The sequence below is a fragment of the Copadichromis virginalis genome, linkage group LG23 (genome assembly GCF_057382275.1).
Source record: "Copadichromis virginalis isolate Kocher_CV1m ecotype Utaka linkage group LG23, C_Virginalis_male_GT1.1, whole genome shotgun sequence".
Lineage (NCBI taxonomy): Eukaryota > Metazoa > Chordata > Actinopteri > Cichliformes > Cichlidae > Copadichromis > Copadichromis virginalis.
This window is the reverse complement of record NC_140639.1, coordinates 53,120,176-53,143,207: the sequence shown is the minus strand read 5'-3', so window position 1 is coordinate 53,143,207 and position 23,032 is coordinate 53,120,176. Positions and strand designations below refer to the sequence as shown.

At 42.6% G+C, this 23,032-nt stretch overlaps 1 protein-coding gene across 1 annotated transcript in view; it reads right to left on the bottom strand.

The window, feature by feature from the left end:
* Positions 1-5,284: 5,284 nt before the first annotated feature.
* prkx (protein kinase X-linked) overlaps positions 5,285-23,032 on the bottom strand; it is a 37,213-nt gene continuing 19,465 nt past the window's right edge. Inside the window, exons 4-8 of the mRNA XM_085447311.1 lie at positions 22,552-22,671; positions 14,935-15,030; positions 13,053-13,110; positions 8,026-8,103; positions 5,285-7,186 (exon numbers count right to left, since the gene is read on the bottom strand). Coding sequence (XP_085303437.1) covers positions 7,061-7,186; positions 8,026-8,103; positions 13,053-13,110; positions 14,935-15,030; positions 22,552-22,671 — 478 coding nt within the window. The 3' untranslated portion in view covers positions 5,285-7,060. The remainder of the gene's footprint in view (positions 7,187-8,025; positions 8,104-13,052; positions 13,111-14,934; positions 15,031-22,551; positions 22,672-23,032) is intronic.

The window sequence follows — 23,032 nt, the reverse complement described above, 5'->3', positions numbered from 1 at the left end:
ACAGTTTAATAATAGGCCAATTATTAAACCCCTTTCTGAACCAGTGAGGCTTCAGATGTCATCAGTGATGTCACCCTTAAAGAAGCATGCCTCGATACAGGCTTCATAAAAGACCTCCTGAATTTCTCAATACATGCTGCAAAGCCTTGGGACAGTGCATCCCATCACTTACTAGCAGTGTGACTGCAAGACTCAAACTTTTTTGTAAATATCATTTAAATTTTATGTGTGAATATTCAGACACAGGAGCAAGAAGCCTTTTGCTGGAAGCCTTTTTCTCTTTTAGCTAGAGGCTTTTGTTTGTCCTTAATTTCAGTTTAGGAAAAATAGGAAATGTTAGAGACTTAAGTTAGTTTTAGTATTTCTCGCAACTCAAGCCAATAACTTGCAGCTTAGCATGTTCATTTGTTTGCCATTGGCTTCCTTCGGTGTGGTTGGAGTGTCATCACTTAGCCAAGCAAACTGGAATTCCAGACAAAACGTGACTCACTTTTCTATTGGAAACATAACAGTTCATGAAACACTGCGTTCAGCACATTAAGTCCACTCCTACATTTGGATTTAAGAGATCGAATGAAGAAATTAAGACTAAAGTAACTAAAGTAGGATTAGGCTTAAAGGGTTATAGAACAACATGGTCACACCTTTGCTGAAAAACATTTTGACTGATTGTCAGATTGTTTCCTCATGAAGCGGTTAGCCAAAGTACCACCACCAACTCTTTTTGTCACAAAGCTTAATTCTCAATGGACACGCTCAGGATCAACCACCTGCATCAGTCCTACAGCAGCAGTAGGAGGGTAGCAGCATACACTGGCAGCTGCTCCAGTCAGCAGCACACATATTCAGTCTCTAAGGAATAAATAGCAATACGACTCAGCGTTGACTCATGACTTTCCGTCTCTGCCACGAGCAGACTAAATCTGCGGTCAGAACCATTCCTATGGCACTTATTCAGCAATAAAGTCATTCCTCAGTTATGCACGAGAAGAAAAACACTTACCTCTTCAAGCTGGAGTTGTTGAGAAACTCTCTTAACAAGTTGTGGGAGATTTGCTGCAACAGTCATCATTCATTTACTTGCTGCTCAAATCTTTAGAGACTTCATTTAAAATTTTAATGAATAAAACAGAACAAAAAACTATGAACTGTAAATTATTTGATTAAAGGCAGATGTTAAAACACTGGAATTTTGGACTATCGCACTCCGCAGTGTAAGTACTAAAATAAGAAACGATGTACTTGAGGATCACATCCATGCACTCTGAAAACTTTGAAATACAGTATGCTGGATAATGCAAGGCAAAGGCTTTCCATTATACTGTACTAACACCTACATTAACAAAGGAAGTCAATCAGTATTCACTGTGGGCAACATTTTCTGGTCTGTCCAGCCATTTACGTGAAAAGGGAAAAACATCTCTGGATGGAGGAGGGGCCTAAGGGTACATCTGTCACCATCGTACACTCTCTGAGCATGGGACTCATGGACATTGATCAATGAGCTTTGATCAGTGGTTGTTGATCAATGGTCATGAGAATTTGCATATTAATAATCAAGAACCTGACCTCACAGCGTGTTGGTCAGATGTGTTAGTTTCAGTCATTATGCAAATGTACTGTTTATAAGACTGAAGAAGATGCTTGGATGAAGGATGAAACGTCCCATAATGTCAACTCAGGAAGTTACCGTCACGGCTATGATTCAATAAAAAACAACAAGCAGGTAGTAGTGCAGGAGACAGCCAAACTGCTTTTGGAAATGTCCTGAGAGGAAATGAGTTTGTGCACATTTAACATTAACATATAGGGAACGCTGATGGTGGGTAGGCTTCACAGTTGATATCAGAACACAAACCAATGTACTACAAATGAGCTGGACTGGATTTCTATTAAGACTGGAGCTTTTCTTCCTTTACACTATCACAGTGTTCCTGCTATGACAAATATGCCCGACAAGAAGCGTGCACACATCACACATACCAGCCGTAGCACTAGAATGTCTCCAGCTGAGATTCTGTAAGAATGGGATAATAATAAATTGCAGTACCTCGCTTCCTTTACTTTGTCTTGAATCACCGAAATGTGAACAGCCTGAAGAAAGGATGAGGGGACTATAGCGTTCGACTCTTCCCAGCACCAAAAGAAATGGCAGTTCTGTCAACATTTCTGTTGTCATCAGTCTTACTTAGAAAAACTCTTCCAGGTAATAAGTTGCAACAGAAAATTCACACATGTAACAATCCCACATCCTTAAAGTTCACACACACTTTAACCAGACATAATGTTTTATAACATAATTGTTTTTTCCAACTACTAAGAAAAATCTAATGTTATGATGCTCAGTTAAACTTTTGATGCAGTAGCACCCGTCTGTAGAAGTAACCCCTGCATTTCTCTTCTGTGGCTCAAACGATCCTCCTGGTTTGTCCATGTTTACTTTCATGTACTGACATGTTTCAATGACCAATTTCTGTGGCATATGGGCACCTATTAATATTACTGCAGGAACGGTTAGGACCAAGGAAAAATATGGCAAGAAAACACTTATTAAACATAAAGAATCAAGTTTCAGTTCAAACGATTCCATTTAATATTTTAAATCAAACTGGAGTATGTGTGGCGGAGGTTTGGAAACGAAAACACTGACTGTGTTGTCTGCTTTGTTCTAGATGGATGCTGGTGTCTCCTGAGTGGACTGACGGTATTTTCATGAAGGCCTGGACCCGAGAAACGTCAAACAGCAATGAAGGCTTCACTTCCCAAATGTCAGATTTCCATTTTGTGAATGCAAAAGGTTTGCTTGACTACACAGGCAGGCGACTAACCTTCAGAGGCTGCTGGGTGGCTGAAGGACGCCGCACAGGTGAGTGTAAAATAAACCAAGCAGGACAAAACATGCTTCTTTATAAACTCCACTTGTTTCGACAGTTTAAAACTTCACTCAGGCTTCAGAGCTAAAGGTATAACTAGAATTCATGGAAATGAAAAGGCATTGCTACGTATTGGGTAGAAAACAATGCATATTTGCACCAGAAAACATATTTCCAAGACAAAGGTTGACATTTTAAACAATATATTGCTGTGTAAGACACAATGTCCCAGGACTGGACAGAACATGTACACTCGTCGGGTAAGAAAACAAAGCTTGAAATGCAGCAGGGGTACAGCAAAGAGAAAAACCTGTGAATACAGATTAGTGTGACACTTCAGGTATTTTAAAGCATGCGGATGTTTCTATTTAGAAAAACTACTTAACAGGACACAAAGCTCTTTGTAAAATGATGCCCATAAACAGCATAATTCAATCATACACTCTGATAAGTATCAAGACAATAACACAAATGTCAACAACACATTTAAGCTCAGGTGATTACAGCACAGGCGTGTCCATAAAGGTAAAGGTAAGGTGCCAGGTTACAGCATGCAGTCGCCGATTCTTGAATTTTCTGGCATCGTCCCGGAGGGTGGACACTACTTTTAGTGTTGTTTAACAAGTGGACATGTTAAGATCTGCTGACTAGGACCGTCAAAGAACATGATCCTTATCATTTTAATCAAACCATTCACTGAATGGGAGCTCTGAGTTGGTTTGCAGTGGTCCTTCCCTTCAGCGGCCTAACAGAGCTGCTTCTTTATTATGTGGCTCAGGAGTTTGGGTTTTCATTCATCCATAGCTAACAGACTGTCACTGAATCACTAAGAGTCTCCTTTAAAAGGTCCACCTCAGAATTCATCCATGTGTGATAATGTTCTGGAAAACCTTCAGTAGATCTATGTGCAGTCTTACAGATGCAGTGACCTGAGTCTGAAGGATCTAAAGTTAGATTTCAGTTCACTGAAGTTAAATCTCTGATGTTTCCACTTCTCTTGAGGACTTATTCACAGGAATGAGAATTTCTCATTTATTTTAAATAAATAAATGTAAGCAAACATGTCATTTTATAACTGCAGGGGACAGGTGACGCAGGGGACAGGTGATGCAGGGGACAGGTGACGCAGGGGACAGGTGACGCAGGGGACAGGTGACGCAGGGGACAGGTGACGCAGGGGACAGGTGATGCAGGGGACAGGTGACGCAGGGGACAGGTGATGCAGGGGACAGGTGCTCTCTGCCTGACAGCAGGTCTCAGGTGCTCGAGACACTTGGATCCAATCATTTTCTTATCAGTTTATCTAATTTAGAGTTGCAATGTCTGGAGTCCACTGCAACTGACATTGGACTGATAAACAATGAATAAGTCATCTGCGAGCTTGAAGAGCGGACTTTCGTCTACTTCTGTGAGGTCCTGAACCACATAACGTCGCTGTTACGACAGAAAAGCAGCTTTGTTTGTCCGTATAACACAAAAGTGCAACGAGAAAAGCTTACCATCATGAGATACATGGCTCGCCAACAGCTCCACTATTCTGGTATCCTTCTAGCTGTCTGGACTTTTGCAGACCTACGTGGACATGAGGGGGTATCTTGGCCTTATCTGACAAATGACTCTCGCTAACTCATTTCACAGGAGCTACTTTTCACCTTTAAAACGTGTTTTTAAAATGTCTTCAGGGTGTGCCACAAGCTCTGGAACAATTTGAGTTGTAAAAACAAAAACAGCAATCAGAAAAAAAACTTGTTTATGGACAGTGTGGCTGCAGCTAGATCCAAATAAATGGATGAGGAAAACCTGTGTAATAAGGACACTGGGTGATTGTTTCTGCAGCGAGACACAGTCCACCCAGAGTGTTTTAGATGAATTGATGCTGGAGCCAAGTATCAAAAACAAATTCCAGTCAAAGGCATTGATAGGCTAGGATGTTTCAAAGGTCCAGTAAGGTTGTGTTCAGAGCAACATCTGCACAGCGAATTAGGAAAAATAATTCCAGTGTTTACAAAACAGGATACAGACACGAGGGACGAATGAAAAAAGGAAAATACTCTTATGTCATCCTGCGGACGGTGGATAATAAAATACAACCCTTCTATCATCGTATCCATCTGAACAAACATCATGGCTTCCATCAGGTTGCTCCTGCTACTTTCAAAGTTTTTTTCACAACAGCCTAAAAGGTCAACTTTCAAAGTGGAGTCAGCACTTCTGAAGTCAGCCAGTGATGTTTGACAAGAGTTCAACATCCCTTCTAGTTCATCCTGGAGGTGTTCGGTAGGGTTCAGCTTCTTCACCAACCCCATCCACCCATCCTTTTACGGATGTGCACTGGAGGCAGGGAAGAAAGCTGTGCTGATTTTAGTTAGAATGAGATGGATCCAACTCATAATGAAGCATGAGGCACAAAACCCGTGATAAACAAGGTTTATTTTGGAAGGTTGATATGGTTGTGATATTCAGCAAGCAACAGTTCACAGAAATGCTAATGAATACTGACTGTACGAATGCTAAGAATGGGAACTGATAAGATCAATATCACCGATTGATTTTCACTGGCTCCGCTTTTAGAGTCATCACCTTCACTAAGCAGCACATCAACAACATTATAGTCGTTCAGAGTAATTGCATGCTGTGCGATCAGTGCTGGGGTCATTACTCAAAAATATATTAGTCAGAACACCGTTCTTAAAAGCAATGAAGTGCTTTAGTTTACTGTTCCCAGGAGAAAGTCCTTTGTGACCTGAAACTATCATCTTATAAGCATTTAATAACATGAGGCTACAGTCCCAGCACACACCGACACAAATCCCTGTCCTGACGAGGACACGCATGGGATCCTTGTCTTAGTATTTAGGTATGAACACGAAGCAAAGATGAAAACCAGCACAGAGACTTTAAGCGATCGCCACGGTGCCTCTACTTTAGAAACATGAACAGGTAGAGATGAAGGCTTCATCGCTGGCTTCGATGCCGGTCAATGTTCAGGCTCTGACCGCTGGGCTGGCGTCAGATTCACGATGCTTTCATTTAACTCTGGGTTCTTGGCTAGCTTAGCGTTAGCACGCTGTGCTGTCTGTGTAAGCGCCTCCAAAGAGCTGTTGTGTTAGCGACATCATTAACAGCTGTTTCTGTCCTGACACACTTTCCTTTGTACCACTGCACTCTCACGGTTTTGTGCAATAAAGATAACTGTGCCACCTCATCGGCGCATGAACTGAAATCGGCTGACTGTAGTGCAAATGCAAGGGGATAAGCAGGGTTGATGGGCAGGCAGACTAACTATAACTGGGAACTGGTTCTTCTAGAGAATTTAGATTCGTATCCCTACCAACTGCACATTCACTCTGTACTGTGATGCACTAAATGAGGCTCTTACATAACATCCTTGGCTTTAAATAAAATACGACAACAAGAATGAAAATGAGTGAGGTGCAGCAAAGCGCCTGCAGAGCAGCTGTGGCTCTACAGTCATGGCAAAAACCTTGGGCTGTGGAGACCTAACGCAGAGATGTTACACAGCTTTACATTATTAGATGTGACAACAGTTCAGTGGTATGTTGTCTCCAACAGCACCTCACGTTCCACGTCCACTATACTTTGAACTCCATTGACACAGCACAGAATTCAAATGTGTAGCTGCGAGACATCAAACAGTGATGTAAGGCACTTTCTTTACAAGTGCTACTGGTTTCCTGTCCAAGTGTCTGACTACATATAGAATAAGTCATTAATGACTGCTGATCAGAAGACTGTTACAGTACCAGTCTGCAGTCACATTGAACATGACTACATGAACATTTTAAAAAGAGAGAAACTATAAAACACGACTATATAAAAGGACCTGATTTTTTTTCTGTTTTATACCCAGAAAGTAACAGTCTTTTGGTTTCAGATGAACCAGATATTTTTGCATATGAATGGCTCAGAGAATAAAAACAAAAAATAAAATAAACTCAAAGTAGCAGATAAATAAAAGTATAAAAAGCTAACCATGTCTTTAGTTTCATACATACACGTCACAGCATCTGTCCTTTGGAAGTTCATTATTACAGATAAGATGCAAATCCCCCAATTTGATAAATAAGTGTTTTCTCCAACAGAGTACCTGCAATAGTAGTTTTACAATGTGTGTTGTTAGTTATCCACATAAATCAATCGATTAATAAATAGACACGGCTGAGGGATCAGAAGTTTTTGAAGACCTCCAAGTCTTTCTCGGCCACGGGGGGGTCTTTTTTCCAGTCGTCCTCTGGGTAAACATCAAAGTTGGAGGTGTCGCCCTCATGGGAAACCTTAGGAACTATAGGAGGCTGGAAACAAGGAGGAGGAACGTGTTAAATGGAGGTGTGGACCTGCAGGGCAATGCTAGTGAGTATTCACATACAGGCAGTGTTCTTAATTCATCCAAAGTTTGATCCATAAACATCCGGACAGGGACACAGTTCTCTATTCTGCACTACAAAAATAGATCGCGATAACACACAGACTTAAATTCAGTTCAAAGGGTTATTCATTTCATTCCGACGTGTCGTCCCTTGAAGCCACACAGAGGCTGTAGAGCTGGATTGTTTCCTATCGTTTCCTCGTGACTGAAATCCTCTGTATTTACATTCCTGAAGCCACCTCTCGATTGAATATTGCCACATTCTTCTCCACTCAGCCAACTGAGCCAAGATTTTTTCTCTTTGCGTGGGTTTTCCCTGAATTCTGTAGTTACTGAGCTCACCACAGCATTTCGTCTGTAAACACCGAACCCAACAGTCGATCGAGCAGTTTTCACCATGTGTCCCGTAGCTTTGGTTTTTCCACCGAGATCTCTTTGGATTGCAAACAGTTTGCAAATGCAAAGACATCATCATCATCATCAAAGCATTCGCCATTGAATAATTAAGAAATAGAGCAAAAACGTCCAATTACTCTATGCACCTGTAGAAACTGAAGAAAACAGGAATGTCTGCAATGTGAAAGTCCTTAAATGAAAGTCTACAATTCAATCACAGCATTATTGCATCATTCGAAACCATCGGTGTACTCGTGCACAAAAGCAAAATTGTGAAAATGATTCTAATGTCCAAAATGTAAGCAGATTTTTTACCATCCTGATGTGAATGTAGCTGAACAGGTGAAAAATACACCGAATCAAACCCACCTTTAGTTTCCTCAGAGGAACGGCCTCCCAGTCAATAGTTTTAAACCATCGGTGCTTTTTCACGTCGTCGGCTCCATTCTGAAACAGACAGCACGATGTGTATGTACACACAGTGTTGGGAATATGTATTTGCCCCCTTTCCTCACTTCACAGTTTTTTGTATATTTGTCACTCTTTGATGTTCAGTCGCCTGAAATATTGTTCAAAGAAAACCAGAGTAAATGCAAAGTGCAATGTTTAAATAATGATGACAGAAAAATGCTAAACCAACCTCGCCCCGATACAGGAGATGCTCTGTATCTCATTGTACAACTGTATAGTGACAACAAAGGCATTCTAATCTATTCTACAGTAACTGTAACATTTTGTTGCACCCAGGAAATTCCAGCAGTTGTAACAAAGTAAAATGTTACAGTTACTTTATTACAAATGATGGAATTTCCTGGGGAAACGTCTCACATTCATGGCTCCTGATTTTTAAATCTTTATAGAGTTTTGAAGTGCACTACAATCACAAAAGGATGACGTTATTATTAATCCACACATTCAATATTCAGATAAAGTCGGGCATTATTAAAGTTTTGAAATGAAAACATAGGACTACACATTGTCAAAGGGAAACGGTAAATCAGCGGCACTTTTCTACTGTGAGCAGTCAAAGCGCTTTATACAACTTGCCTTATTCATCCATTCACACAATCACTTTTTTCCACGCTCCTTCAGTCCAACATTCACACTCCACTGGAGGCATCGCAGCAACTCGGGGTTACCATCTTGCTCGGAGATAATATTCGGCACGTAGACTGGAACAAACTGGGGTCGACCCACCAAATGTCCGATTAGCAGGTGACTGGCTCTACCTGAGCTACAGCCAAGTCTACACCGAGGTCATGATTACAGAAACAAACCTCCAGCAGAACCTCATTTATTTCTCTTTTTTTCAGAAAAACACACCATCACCCATGGGGTTTTTTGGATCAGAAAATTGAAATAAACTCCAAAAGTGCACCAGCAGGAACTCTGATAGGCCAGGAACAATACTCATCTCCCACTAATATGCCACATTTGACCAATCAGAGCTCCTGCTGCTGCTCTGTGCAGACTGCACTCAACTGAAATTTGATCTACTTGACTTCCTCAGCGCATGTGTCTGCGTGAGTGAGGTGAAGCCGTGCGAGTGCACTGACCCAGACGAGGCTACAGCTGGTCGGCAGTGTCGGCTGATGTCTCGACTCAACAAAGAGCAGGAGCAGGAAATCAGCATTTGATTTGTCCCTGAGCTTAAGACTGGTTTTTAATATCACACAGCTCAATTTGTCAACTTAAGATGGATGTAAAAACACATTGTGAGGCTTTTAATTTGAAAACATTGTTCAAGAACAAAATTGTCAAATCAGTAGCAAAAATATAAGAAAAAAGTTTATCCATCATTGACCAGGATTATTGGGGACTTTAATGTTTACTTGACAAACGTATCATTTTTTGGACAAAAGTAGTTCATCAGTTTCTTTGAAAGAAAAACTCTCAGTGTGTCATTATTCTAGTGCACTGTTCAACCTCCCAACATCAAAATCTGCGTTCTGTTAATGAGCGATGAGGCTGAGGAATACTGGCAGCCACAGTCAATATCATCATGTGTGGAATTATGTGGCGTTAATCACAGAGCTCAGAGAGGCAGCTGTTTCACTGAGAGCAGCTCACAGTGTCACACTGACTTCACTGATGTTCACTGACACACTTCAGTTTGAATGGAGATCTGCACTGCGCTGCCATACTGCGTCACACTCAGTGCATTTCAATCATTTCCCCAGCGAGTTTGACAGTTAGCAAAATAATAATCATAATTTTAAAAAATAGCATGTGTAACGTACACGTACTGGAAAATGATTTACTAGGACTCACCTATCATGCGACTGTCGTTTTCCATCAAACACTCATTAAAACAGCGACCAACAGGTATGTTAGCGCAGCGGTCTCCAACCTTTTTTGCGCCACGGATCGGTTTATGCCCAACAATATTTTCATGGACCGGCCTTTAAGGTGTCGCGGATAAATACAACAAAATAAAAGTAGTACCGGTACCGAAAAAAAGAAGCTTTCTTCATAACACACATGAAAAGACCCAGGAAAACCGAGTTAACGATAAAAACGATAACAAAATAACGCTGGAAACCAATAAAAACCCTGAAAACTATACATACAACTATATAGTTTGTATATACACTTTCAAGCACTTTTAAGCACCACATCTGAAATTCAAGCACTTTTCAAACCTTGAAAAGACAACACTAAAATTCAAGCATTTTCAAGGATTTCAAGCACCCGTACGAACCCTGCTACTAAACTTGGACACAATACAGCCTGTAATCCTATCAAGGACTCATTAGAAAAGAGGAGGAACATATTCTTCTGCTGTGTTCATGTTCTTCATCGTGGCTGCTGCGAAGGCTTAATTGGTCGTGGTCAGGTTATTAAAAACTATTGTTGGTATTCAAATTTGTTACGGACATATGAATGCCTCAACACCCCGACTTGAACTCATGAGTTCTTAAGCTTTTAGAAGTTAATGAGAAACCCAAAGGTCACTAATTTACAGGCTAACAGTTCAGGAGCACAGCAGACGACCAGGTTTGAGGAACTCGAGCTCGTATCCAAGCTTTTACATCGTCCTTACAACTAGCACGCTGTTGATCATGAGGGTTTACATCTCTTGCACGCAACGTCCAAGAATCAAACCAACTAAATGAAGTCAGAAGGAAAATCCACTTGTTTGAACTACTAGATGCAGCTTGAAAGCAGCACCAACCACTTTCCTGGGTGTAAGTCCATCTGGCTCTGACAACCCTGCCACATCCAAAGTCACTAAGTCACTTCGCTTCTTAAATGTTTCTTTCAACTTCAGTAGGTCATCTAAACAACCCCTACATGGGCTGCAGTCAGCTGATTGACTGATTAGACATTTCTGTTAACAAGCAGTTGAACAGGTCTAATGAATGCGTCACATGACCTCCTGTTGTCATAAGACGCAGACACACTTCTGCCACATGGTGAGATTTATTAAAACATGCCAGTCTCAGAGTGGGATCCACCAGAACCATCAATAATGAAACAGCTGTGAGGAACGGGAAGGACATCAAATCAGAAAGAAGATCAACTAAACGAACACACGGCTAAAACTGGAGTAGATTACTCCAGAACTTCCTGGACGTTGTTGTGAGCTGGAAAAATCCCAAACAAAGGAACAGAAAAAACATCCAAGAGAGAGCGGGAAGTCTGGTCACCCAACGGAGAGTGACCAATTTCAAATAAGTCATCAATGCAGCAGCTCAAATGCACAGTAATACAATCCTGGGTAACTGACTGTAACAAACTGGACATTTCTCTGAAACGAGCTGGCGCTCATTAAGCAGAATGGCTTTTAAAACCATAACTGTAAATTGCATCCATCTGTTTTAAAATCTGTGAGCATAAAAAAGAGCCGCCCTCTATTAACACTCGTGTAGTATAAGAAAAAAAAGAATTTCAAATGATTGTTGGTCTATGGAGCGTTTCATACCTACACATAGGGCTGCTCAATTAATCGAATTTTAATCACGATTACGATCTGGGCTTTCAACGATCATTAAAAATGACGGAGCCGATTATTAGCCCCTCCCTCATTTATCCGCGACACCTTAAAGGCCGGTCCGTGAAAATATTGTCGGGCATAAACCGTCCGTGGCGCAAAAAAGGTTGGAGACCGCTGATTAAGAGGACCCGAGGGAAGCTCGGAAAGCTAAGCAGAAGTTATTTGGAGAGGAGAGTGACTGCTGTTGGTTGAAAAGAGAGTTTAAAAAAAAAAAAAAAAAACTTCAGTGGTGTTGCACACTATTTTATATTATTTTTTAAAGTCATTGTTAACCCTTTAAAGCCGGTCAGAGCAGCACGCTCCGTTTTGCGTAACTATTTTTAAATCCCTGTAGAACCTGAACCGTGTAAGCTAGCGCAATAATTTGTTTTGCATATGAAACCGGAGGAGTTGTACTTACATCTGATGCCATCAGCTTGTCCTCGGTCACGGTTTCCTTCCACATATAGCTTTGCAAAAATTGCATAAAAAGCGCTTGCAGGAACAAAAACATAATATTCCAGAAACACGCTTTGCCGATCTGATCAGCTGTTCGTAACACTTCCCACAGTGAAATGATGCACATGCTGTTTTCTTTGCAAATTTGCATCATAGGATTGTTTTTTGTTTTTCCTGCAGTATATAAAAACTGTATCTCCAAAATAAAACTATGAACACACTCAAAATAAATTTCCTGTGGTGGGAAACTATTTTTTGCAACTTTATTGTATTTAAAGTTTTGAGGGATAAACCTCTTAAATTTCTCCAAGTAGAAATATATGTAAACAAAACAAAAGCGATTTTCAATTTTTTTTGTAGTTTATTGCACTTTTTTGCAATTTATGTAGTTACTATGGACTTAATGCATACATATTATTAAAATATGGGCTATAACAGTTGTATTGATGTATAGCAACTTGAAATGCTCCCACAAATGGCTCTATAACATGTAAAAATATAATATAAGCTCTGGTGGACTTGGTTCCATAGTAGGTCTTAAAGGGTTAAATAAATATCGTCAAATAATCGTGATCTCAATTTCAGTGAAAATAATCGTGATTATCATTTTTGCCATAATCGAGCAGCCCTACCTACACATCAAACCTACGTATGTTTGAAACTCTGTCTTTGTCCTCAGAACTCTCCATACTTCTGTCTGAAATAAATGTCTCCAACTTGACGTTCTTCAGAAGAGTGAAGCGGCTGCTCTCACTGGAGAATATTTACATTATAATTCAGACGTATTACACATGTACTGAAAAACCACAATAACTCCAAAAACCCTTCTGCATAAGTCTATTTCTTCAGGATTACGGTGCTCCAGCCGGACCACGGGCTTGTGCTAGTCATCAACTGCCTACTCAGAGTAAGACATACGGTACCACGTGGTTACAGGAGGCAGGAAATCAAACTAACTCACCTTCATGTTGCCTAGCCGTCTGGCTCGGTCAATCACGAGAAACTTCTTTATGAGGTCTCTGAGGAGACAAAGGAAAAGTCAGTGAATCCACAGCTTCACAGTATAGTTGTACAGCACTGTCTCTGTGGGACACAACCACTCATGTCTTTCCAGCGCTGTCACAATGACAAATATCTCCTCATTAAAGGGTGACTGACGGCCTATTACAGGTGACAAAGTGAGGTGTGTCCATCTGACAATCTCCAACTGAAGCAACTGAGAACATTTTTCAGCAACACCTTCATCAGACTATAAATCAGAACATGTGATATAAACATCCACAGGTTTTCTCTCACAGGTGGCTGTAGCTCAGGAGGCGGAGCAGGTCACCTACTGATCGGAAGGTTGGAGGTTCGATCCCAGGCTCCTCCAGTCTGCATGCCAAATATCCTTGGACAAGATACCAACCCCAAGCTGCTCTCCGATGCATCCATCGGAGTGTGAGTGTGTGTGAGTGTGGTTAGAAAGCACTCAGTATAGCGGTGGTGTGACTGGGTGAATGTGGCGTGTTGCATAGAGCGCTTTGAGCACTCCGGGAGAGTAGAGAAGCGCTCTATAAGAATCAGTCCATTTAACAAGTCCTAAGGTAGCAGCTCATAATACTCGTTTCCTCTTGTGCTGGGACATTTCTCCAGTCTGTCTGCTTGTCTACATTCAACAGCAGCTGCTGGAGAGACGGCGGGTGTCCCTCTGTGCGGCCTGTCACAGTTTGATGGATGGGACACTGTGGTGTAAGAAAGATATTCATAATTGTGGGAATATTAAAAATCCCTTCCTCTGTTGGCTGCTAGATAGATGGCTTAAGAGTGGGAAGCTGTGACTTTGCTGAATTATCAGTGGAAGCTGTGACCTCTCCACAGTCACTGCATTAGAACTTAGTGACACACACTCCCACCCAGAGTGCCTGTAATCATTCCTGCTCCTCAGGCTGTTGTGATGGGTGTTGTGCACTGGGTGGGGAACCAGTCTAAAAAGGCCAGGTGTGTCATCAGTGACTGCAGATCCACCCAAAGTGCCTCTTTAACCACAGGGACCCTCAGGAAACGGCCCCAACAGCCGTTTGAAGTTTTACACTGAGTCATGTTAGTGTGTCAGTCAGCCTCAGTTGGGATACGACTGGCCACATCCTGCAAACAGGTCCACCTGCAGGCCTTTTTTGAGCAGCTGTACCACCATCATGCATATATCTGCATATCCAATAAGTACTGAAGTACATATTGGGGTGGTTGTGGGTCAGGAGGTGGAGGAGGTGGCCTTCTAATCAGAGCGGGTGTGAGTCGACCTGTGGCAGCTCCAGTCTGCATGCCAAAGGGAAGGATGCTAACCCGGGGTTGCTCCCGATGCGTTCACTGGAGCACGACTGTGCACGACAATTCCTAAGGTACACACAACGAGTCAACATGTTTCTATGTTACAATAAAGTTTAAAGACATTTCTAAAGTTTAAATGAAACGAGCCCTCCTGAGCGATGAACACTTCTGCTCCAGGAGTCACAGCGTTTGATGGGTTTACTGTCAGCAATCACAACCTACTCCAGTTTCTAGTGTTTCATAAATTACAATTGTTTCCACAATGTCTGTGTTCTTAGCAAAGTCTCACTGTACAGATGTTTTCCACTGTAAACACATTCATGCAGTGTTTCTTTCTGCTTTCACTCTGACAGAAGCATCACAGGACACCTCGACATACTGACAAGGAATGAAACAGCCAACCTTCCAACTAGATGGCCTGTTCTACCTAAATAACATTCACAGCCACTCCTGTGGTTAACGATAAAGACCAACATTGGCAGACCGATTGCTGGGTTGTGTGTCTGATCCCCTGCATGATGCCCACATCTTACTTGACATAGAAATCCAGATGACGTGGGAATTCCAGTTTTGCAGCCAGAATCTTCTGATAGATTCCAAATGGATTGTCATCAAAGAAAGGTGGATACCTGTGGAAAGACAGAAACATCAGCCCAGCCTGCTCATCTGAAGCTACAGACACACACTGACACACAATCACAATTCAGGATCATGATGCAAGGAACAGGTAACAGAGGCAGGAGCTAAAAGGCTCGCGCTCACCCGAGTCACTTAAACCTATGAACGAACATGTGAGGGGTCACCATTCTGGTGCAGACAGTGCAGTCTTTGTCCACAGCTGATGATTGTGTGTGTGTCTGTGTGTGTACGCGCCCTCTACCATCCATCCACTGAATGCTTTCCCAGCTCTCAATTCTTCTTTTGGCCTGGACAAGTCATTACCCACAAATTATATAATGGCAGCTGCCTCTAAAGACATTGCACACGGAGCAGCGAGGCACATAATAACACAGTTTGTCACACCCTGCTTGTGTTCCCAGTGAAAAGTTGCAGCCATAAAACGGTTGGATGTGGGGCCTGTGGGAGCTGCAGTTTCTCTGAAACTGATGCTGTCACAGCTGAGGAATTTAGGTCAGATTGAGAATGCAAGTCATCCACCTCAAAACAGCAAAGGCCTGACTGCAGTGCGTCCAACATCCATTTACCCTGTGTGAAGATCAAGCTTCACACACGACTATGCTGCACTCCAAAGACAAGCTTCTTCAGTTCTAAAGACGTCTTCAAGCAACTTAAAGGAGTCCAGCTGCTTTCTTTCCAAGCTCCTTAGACGACATGACCTGGATGACTGAGGACCTACACGGTTACACACACATGTACTGGTTGTTTGAAGCCAATATACACATACTACATATGTATATGATTTTCTGTAGATTAGTAGAATGACAATCTTCTCATTACCGTATTTCCCGGACTACAAAGCGCACCTGAATATTAGCCGCACAAGCTAAAATCAGGGGAAAATCCTGTTTTGTACATACATTAGCCGCACCTGACTAAAAGCCGCAGGTGTTTCAATATTGACTTATCATATGTGAGAGAATATGCACAAAGCGAATTGTCAGGAAAGAGATGGCTGTTTGGAGACACACCCCTTTTATTAATATTTTGAAAAACAAGTTATGGATACATATTTGCACATGTGCTGTGCTTCATAAATGAGTAACAAATGTAGTACATAACAGTAACCTGCAGCACACCAGAACAATAGATTCGGACTACCTTTTAGGCTCAGGTGCAGCGACACGGCTTTAACAAGAAGAAAAGTCAGTCATTCACCATCTTCCTGCGCACTAAAACCACCAAAGTCCTCTCCTCCAGTGTCGGATACGAACAGGCTCAGGATGGCTTCGTCATCCACTCTCCGCTTCTTTCCTTCGTTGTCACTTTCAAAACCAAAGAAATCCTCGTTGTCAGAGTCGAACACCCTCAGAAGGGCCGTGGCGGTGTCCTCCTCTCCATCATGCAGCAGTCCAGCCCTTCGAAATCCGTTGGTGATCGTGGATGTTTTCACACTTTTCCACGCTGTCAGATTCCACCGGTGGAGTTGAGCATAACTTGCTTTTCGCAAGTTTATCGCCGCTCATCATCCACGCCTCCCGCTGAACGCGTAGCGCTACTTTGAAGTTTGTTTTTCGCGCTACTTCGTACGGCACTACGTTGCCTGGCGGACGGACATGTGACCAACATACCACTCTTGAACCCCGATCCTTCCGCCAGGCAACGTAGTGCCGTACAACAGCGGAACAAACAAAACAAATCGTCTTACGATATCACAAAAATCATGGAAAATCCATAGAAAAGCCGCACCTGACTAAAAGCCGCAGGGTTCAAAGCTGGTGCAAAAAGTAGCGGCTTATAGCCCGACAATTACGGTAAATATCCTTTTTTTGTTCATTGGCATTTTGACATAATTTGGCTTTTGAATGAAAAATAAAATTCCCGGCTCGCCCCGGGAGCTTGAGGGTCCTGCACAGTATCTCAGCTGTTCCCAGGACTGCGCTCTTCTGGACACAGATCTCCGATGTTGTTCCCGGGATCTGCTGGAGCCGCTCGCCTAGTTTGGGAGTCTCTGCACACAGTCCCACAGGATCTTAGCTCGGTCATTCTCCACCACCCTTGGGGGCGTCTCTCATTTTGACCTCGGGACGTCCAGGCTGCATTCGGCACAGATGTTCCTGTACACTATGCCGGCCACTTGGATATGATGCTCCCTGCACGCCCTGCCTGCTGGCATCTTGCACCCTGCTGTTATGTGCTGGAGTAGGGCAGGGTTTTGATGATCGATTTATCGATTAAAATAGATTCTGGCTTGGATAACGTGATATCGATTCATCAAAATCCTGAATCGATTTTTAAATATAAATTTATTTTGGCCGAAACGCCAGAATCTCAGGTGAAACCTCACAAAATTTCAACAACCACCAAACAGCTGAAACAGTGAATCAGAGCAGGAACACGGACTCTGCACAGAGACGTGAACACAAAGCTCGATCCGCTGACGGATCAGGATCAGTGAGATGTGACTTTCTCGCCGACGGCACGGACACGGTCCGGGCTGAAAGCCGACAGCTCGCTGATCCTGATGTGTCGGCGGGTCGAGCTTTGTGTTCACGTCTGTTTTTGTGCTGATTCTGAAGCTGCAGGTTTGATCTCTCTCCAAACAATATTGACTGAACCAGCAGCCAAAGAAGATCCAAACTAAGCTTCACATAAACATCGTCATGGATTCACTCTGACTTTTGCTGTTTTGCTTCCACCACACCACTTCCTGCACCTCTCTCTCTGCATTATTCACTTGCTCGTTACGCACCAGTCTGAGCACCAGCGCTGTCAGCCGCTGCTTTGTTTTACTTCCGACAACAGAGCCTCATTTCTGCCGTTCAACACTAATCAAATTAAAACTTCTTAAAATTATGCAAAACTGCAAAACGCCGTGTCTGTAATAGAGATGGCACGATACCACTTTTTTATGTCCGATACCGATATCATAAATTTGAATATCTGCCGATACCGATATGAATCCGATATAGTGTTTTTTAATCAACAAAACTGTTTTTTTTAAATATCTTGCTGCATTTTGTATAAGTTCATACTCAAGTTTAAAACAACAACTACACTAAAGCTATTCTGTTATACCTGTATGCAAAAAAAAAAAATTTCATAGTTCAGCAATACTGATCAATCTAATAAACTTAAACCTACACCATCCTCCCTATTCTGGTATTTTAAAGAGTACTTAGCATAAATATTAAGCAACCTAACTAATAGGGTTCCAACTCCCAGCAACAACAAAAATAAATAAATAAAAAATAGGGAACCACCCCTCACGCTCCACCTCATGATGCTTAATCGATGTAATCAACCTTAATTTGATGCAGTGTGAAAAAAAATGCACAGAAATCAATTATTTTTCAAGAAATATTAAATAGATTCAACATCTTTCTTCAACAAAATTGCAGACTGCACAGATGGTACCTTCCCAAAGGAAAAAGTACTATAGCTTACTAGGGTATATTAGACTTAATAGTTACTATATACAGTAATTGACTTCTATTCATTTTACATCAAATTAAAACTTTGGGTGTAAGATAATTATTTATTAAAAGCTCGACATTTTAAATGAGAATAAGAAAGAAAAGTATGTCTTTGTGCCCCTTTTCCCTGTTCATGCCCTATCGGCCCCCCTGGCTAAACTTTGCTAGATGCGCCCCTGCACAGTTACCAGCGTCAGCTACGTAGAAAAAGATCCTCGAGTAGAAAGTAATAATAAATAAATTCTAACAACAGCTGATCAAGCTTAAACGTGCTGCTGTTGTTCAGCCGCTGGTTTCCTCTTTCTGGTGCAAAGTGGGCCAAAAACAAACCAGAGAGACGGACTCGTGACAGAAAAGCCGATCAGCTGATCATTGATCAGTTTCATGATTGAAGTAGCAGCAAGAAGAGGCAGTCGCTCCATATATCGTTTGTTAAGCTTAACGCAGGAATGCTTTACAAACATTCAGAGATGGACTTACACACTTGCTTTACTTCTCTCGGGATAACTTTGTCGGAGATGAAATGCCGGGTTGCTAGCGAAGCTCCACATGCTATCCAGACCACCGACAGGTCCCGCATGCCACAGCCGCTCTATCACGTGATGCATACTGCTCCGACGTGCTAACGTTCTGAGGTGAGTTACGGCGTGTTGCAAGTTTTGTGAGGTGCTTTCGTGATATTTAATGGATCGGATTACATTTTTTATTTTTCTCCGATATCCGATCCAGTAATTTAGGTCAGTATCGGACCGATACCAATACGTAATATCGGATCGGTCCATCTCTAGTCTGTAATCAACCCTGTAACTCTGCTTCACTTCAGCAGCATCAGGTCATGTTCACATGTTGATTCATGGTTTTCTTTCGTTTTCGTTCTACTGCAGAATATTTTTAAGGTTGTCTGCTTTACAAAGTCAGGCCAGAAAAATCTGCTTCATGTTTTTCTGTTTTATCCTCAGTTACTTTGATCTGCTGTGATGCTCACACCTGTGATGAAGTCTCACAAGCGTCAGCTTTGTTTTGATATATAAAAATATGGATGTGTGCTGTGATCAGGATTACAATATTTCTGGCTGTCTGAGGCAAAATTTCCTGATTCAAATCGAATCGATTCCACAAATCAGTGATGACACCCAGCACCATGCTGGACTGTCTCAGGGGCATCTTTACACACCTGGGGTCTTGCCTGGTGTATAGACCCCAGCCTCTATGGATCTTGTACTCCGAGCTTGTTCCTGTGCTGCCATGATTAGTGCTCTGTGCTGTCTTTCAGTCCAGCTTTGTCCAGCCTCTGGTAGGATTCTGGATGGCAGCCACCTCCTCTATCTGCCGTTCCATGATGGTTCCTCCTCTTCCTCGGGTCTCTGCTGCCTGAGGTACTCCCTAAGCATGCCGTCATGTTTGGCCATCTTCCTGATGTACTCGCAGATGTTCGTTGTCTCATCCTGGACCGTGCTGCTGACGCTCTCCAGTCCCCGGCCTCCTTCCTTCCACTTAGCCTACAGCCTCAGGCTGCTGGACGTGGGGGGAAAGCTTTCCTGGCAGCCTCTTCATGGTTAATGTACACATTACTTTAAATTTGAATATTAGCGCTGCAAAATAGAGCCTCTGCTGATTGCAAGGGAATGTTACAATAAAGAAGAATTCTCCAGAAACCAGTTGCATCCACAAAGCTAACCAATGTGAGGAGATCATGAGCTTTTCTAAAGTAAGATCCTGTCCTTGTAAAATGCCCTCGAATGAGATTTTATGTCAGCTTCATGAAACAGCCTCAGGGGAACCTCTGAGGTGTTCATTCAATTACTAGAAAGCCTGAAGAATCACTAAATGATCATGCATCGTAGGTTTGTCCCAGCATTTTCAAATCAGATTGTATTGACGGCTGCAGTGTGGAGGAACTGGAGTCCAGACCAGCAAGTGTCCCCTCCAGCAGCTCCATGTAACCACCAGGCTGATGCTCTGCTGAGCTGAGGTGGAAAATCAGGTACTGCAGAAAAGTAAGTTGTAGAAGAAATAAGGTTTCATATACACGGCCACATGTACTGCAACTGCAAATACTAAAAGGGTACTGGTTTCCATTAAGGACAGGAATATGGGCCCAGAAGTAAAATTATAAGGGAGACTTTCCCCCTCATCCTTGACTTGATGTTTTTCCTACACAAGCTTTGGCCCAAAGCAGGATGATCTACTGATGCTGAGTTCTCAAAAACAGCTGCTGCATTCTTTGGTGGAGACGTGTGACAAACAGCTTCACGGCGATGCTGAATGAAGAGTCTTTGTCCGACTGTGGAAGTGTCCCTCTGCTGGGAGCAGCACAGCCTGCAGCTTTTCCCACATACACCAACACTTCAACGCCTGCTCACACTCATACTTGGAAAAAGGTCACATTCCTTCCACCAATTCAAAGCCATGGAGCTTTTCCCAGCAAAACACAGAACCTAGATGGAGGAGGAGGACAGGCCAGGCTCACAGAAAGGTGGCATTTCAGTGCAAGTGGAGGAGGGCGCTCCACGGGGTTCAGCGTGATTGATGTAAGAGCGTTATGTAGTCTGGACAGGTGTCAGTGGCACATCAAGGGTCAATATGAAACTCTGTGAAAGCTTTTTTCCTTTCAGACTGGAATGTGTCCGAGTCACTGCTTCGTGTGTCCCTCCAGACAGACGGTCTGAAGATTTTGCACTGAGACACAGAGTCCACAGTTTAACTCTTTCTTCCATCCTCAGGCAGTTTTTACACATTTGTGTTAAGCCCCGCCCCCCGTCACTGAGGGACATTTCAGTTAAGATCCTCTTTCCTCCGTTTTGCTTAGTTGCAGAACAGAAAGTGATGCAGTGTGGGATGCACAAACAGACGACTCTGAGGAAGCCTAAATCCACAGAAACACTGTGGGAAGTTCTCACCGATGCTAAACCAGCTACTCGCCAGTTGGCTTGAAGACCAGTTTTTCTGTCTTCACTCATTTTGTGGTAACGACAAAGTACTCCTGCCATTACTTTCAAAGGGTCTCTGGCATGTTGTAGTGCTTCCACCCTTTGCACAGTGCTGTACATAATGCAACATGCACTGTGCAGTGAAATCATTGCTGGATTAATGTCTCTGAAACAAGCCAATCACAGCCTTCAGCACTGCTGGAATGCCACAGACGAATGGAAATCCTTATTGTTTGTGAGCACATGAGAACAAACAGAGGTGCTTTCTATAAGGATCAGTGCTGTTGTTCTTCCTGTGCTACAATGAGGCCCATTCACAGATTAATTTGTCCCAGCTCTACAGCCTCTAATAATGACAAGATTTCCCAGCATGAGACAATAACAGCAGTAATGCAGGTCTCTCCTGGAAATGAGATTTTTACCTGTAAAAACAAAGGACTAATAAGTCAAAGTACGATTAACTGAATAATTCTTCTGCTCCATGAACACAAACCACTGCAGTGGTCTGCTCTCTCCGTGCTGCTTTATGTCTACCCAAAAGCTTATTTCAGGCATGTGAGGGAGACCTCGGTGGTTGTCAGTGTGTACCTGCCTTATTGTGTGTATCTGCAGATATTTCTCTGAGCTGTCAGACTGTAGATTTCAGCACGTCTCCCTCCACATATCAGCCGTGGCCTTGGGCCTGACTTTAACCTCCTAAGACCCAAAATCTTCCACAGGATACATTTTCAATCTCTCTTTGATATTTGGGCTGATTGGGTCCTGATGAATGTAAAAACAAAGAATTACCAGATTTTTTTCTACCTTATTTTTGTTTCTAAGAAAAATGAGAGCCACATATGAAGATATTCGTTTAAAATGTTGATAGAGCAGTAGCAGCATTACGTCCTCGTCAGTGGACATCAGGCCCTTGTAGAGCAAAATTGAGTATTTTGGTCTAAATAACCCAAAATGTGATGCCCACATATGTGGACGCAGGTCCTAGGAGGTTAAAGGTCAAACAGGTTCGACTCTGACTGCCTTTTACAAAATGAAGGAGTGCAGATTTACCCCAGTCGGTCTAATGGAGGAGAGTGCCCTCTAGTGTTTACAGCAGGTGTAGAGATGTTTAGACTGCACCACTTACCCAGCCAGCATTTCAAAGATGAGGATGCCCAGAGCCCACCAGTCCACTGCCCGGCCGTGACCTTTGCTTTGGATGACTTCAGGGGCCAGATACTCAGGAGTCCCACACAGAGTCCAGGTCCTGATTGCCAGAGAGGACATCAAATATTTATTCCATCTCCTGCTTCTTCAATCCAAACCTACTTGTGTGACAGCTGAGTTATTATGAATAACAGGTTTCATTGTAATTTTCTTTCTGTCAAAGTTATTGATTCTTTCCATATAACTAGCAGAGTAAGAACAGCTTTGGTGTGAAATGGCTTCATGTTCAGATCATAAATGAATGTTATTAATTCATCCAGTGGCTAAACTGGCCACAGAAGACCAACGTGAGCCTTTTTAGGATGAAGGGTTTCAGGTGATTCTAACATCCTTCTCATCACCATGATGCTTCTGCAGTTGGTCCAGAGACAAGATGCAAACACAAACAGTTCTGTGATCCC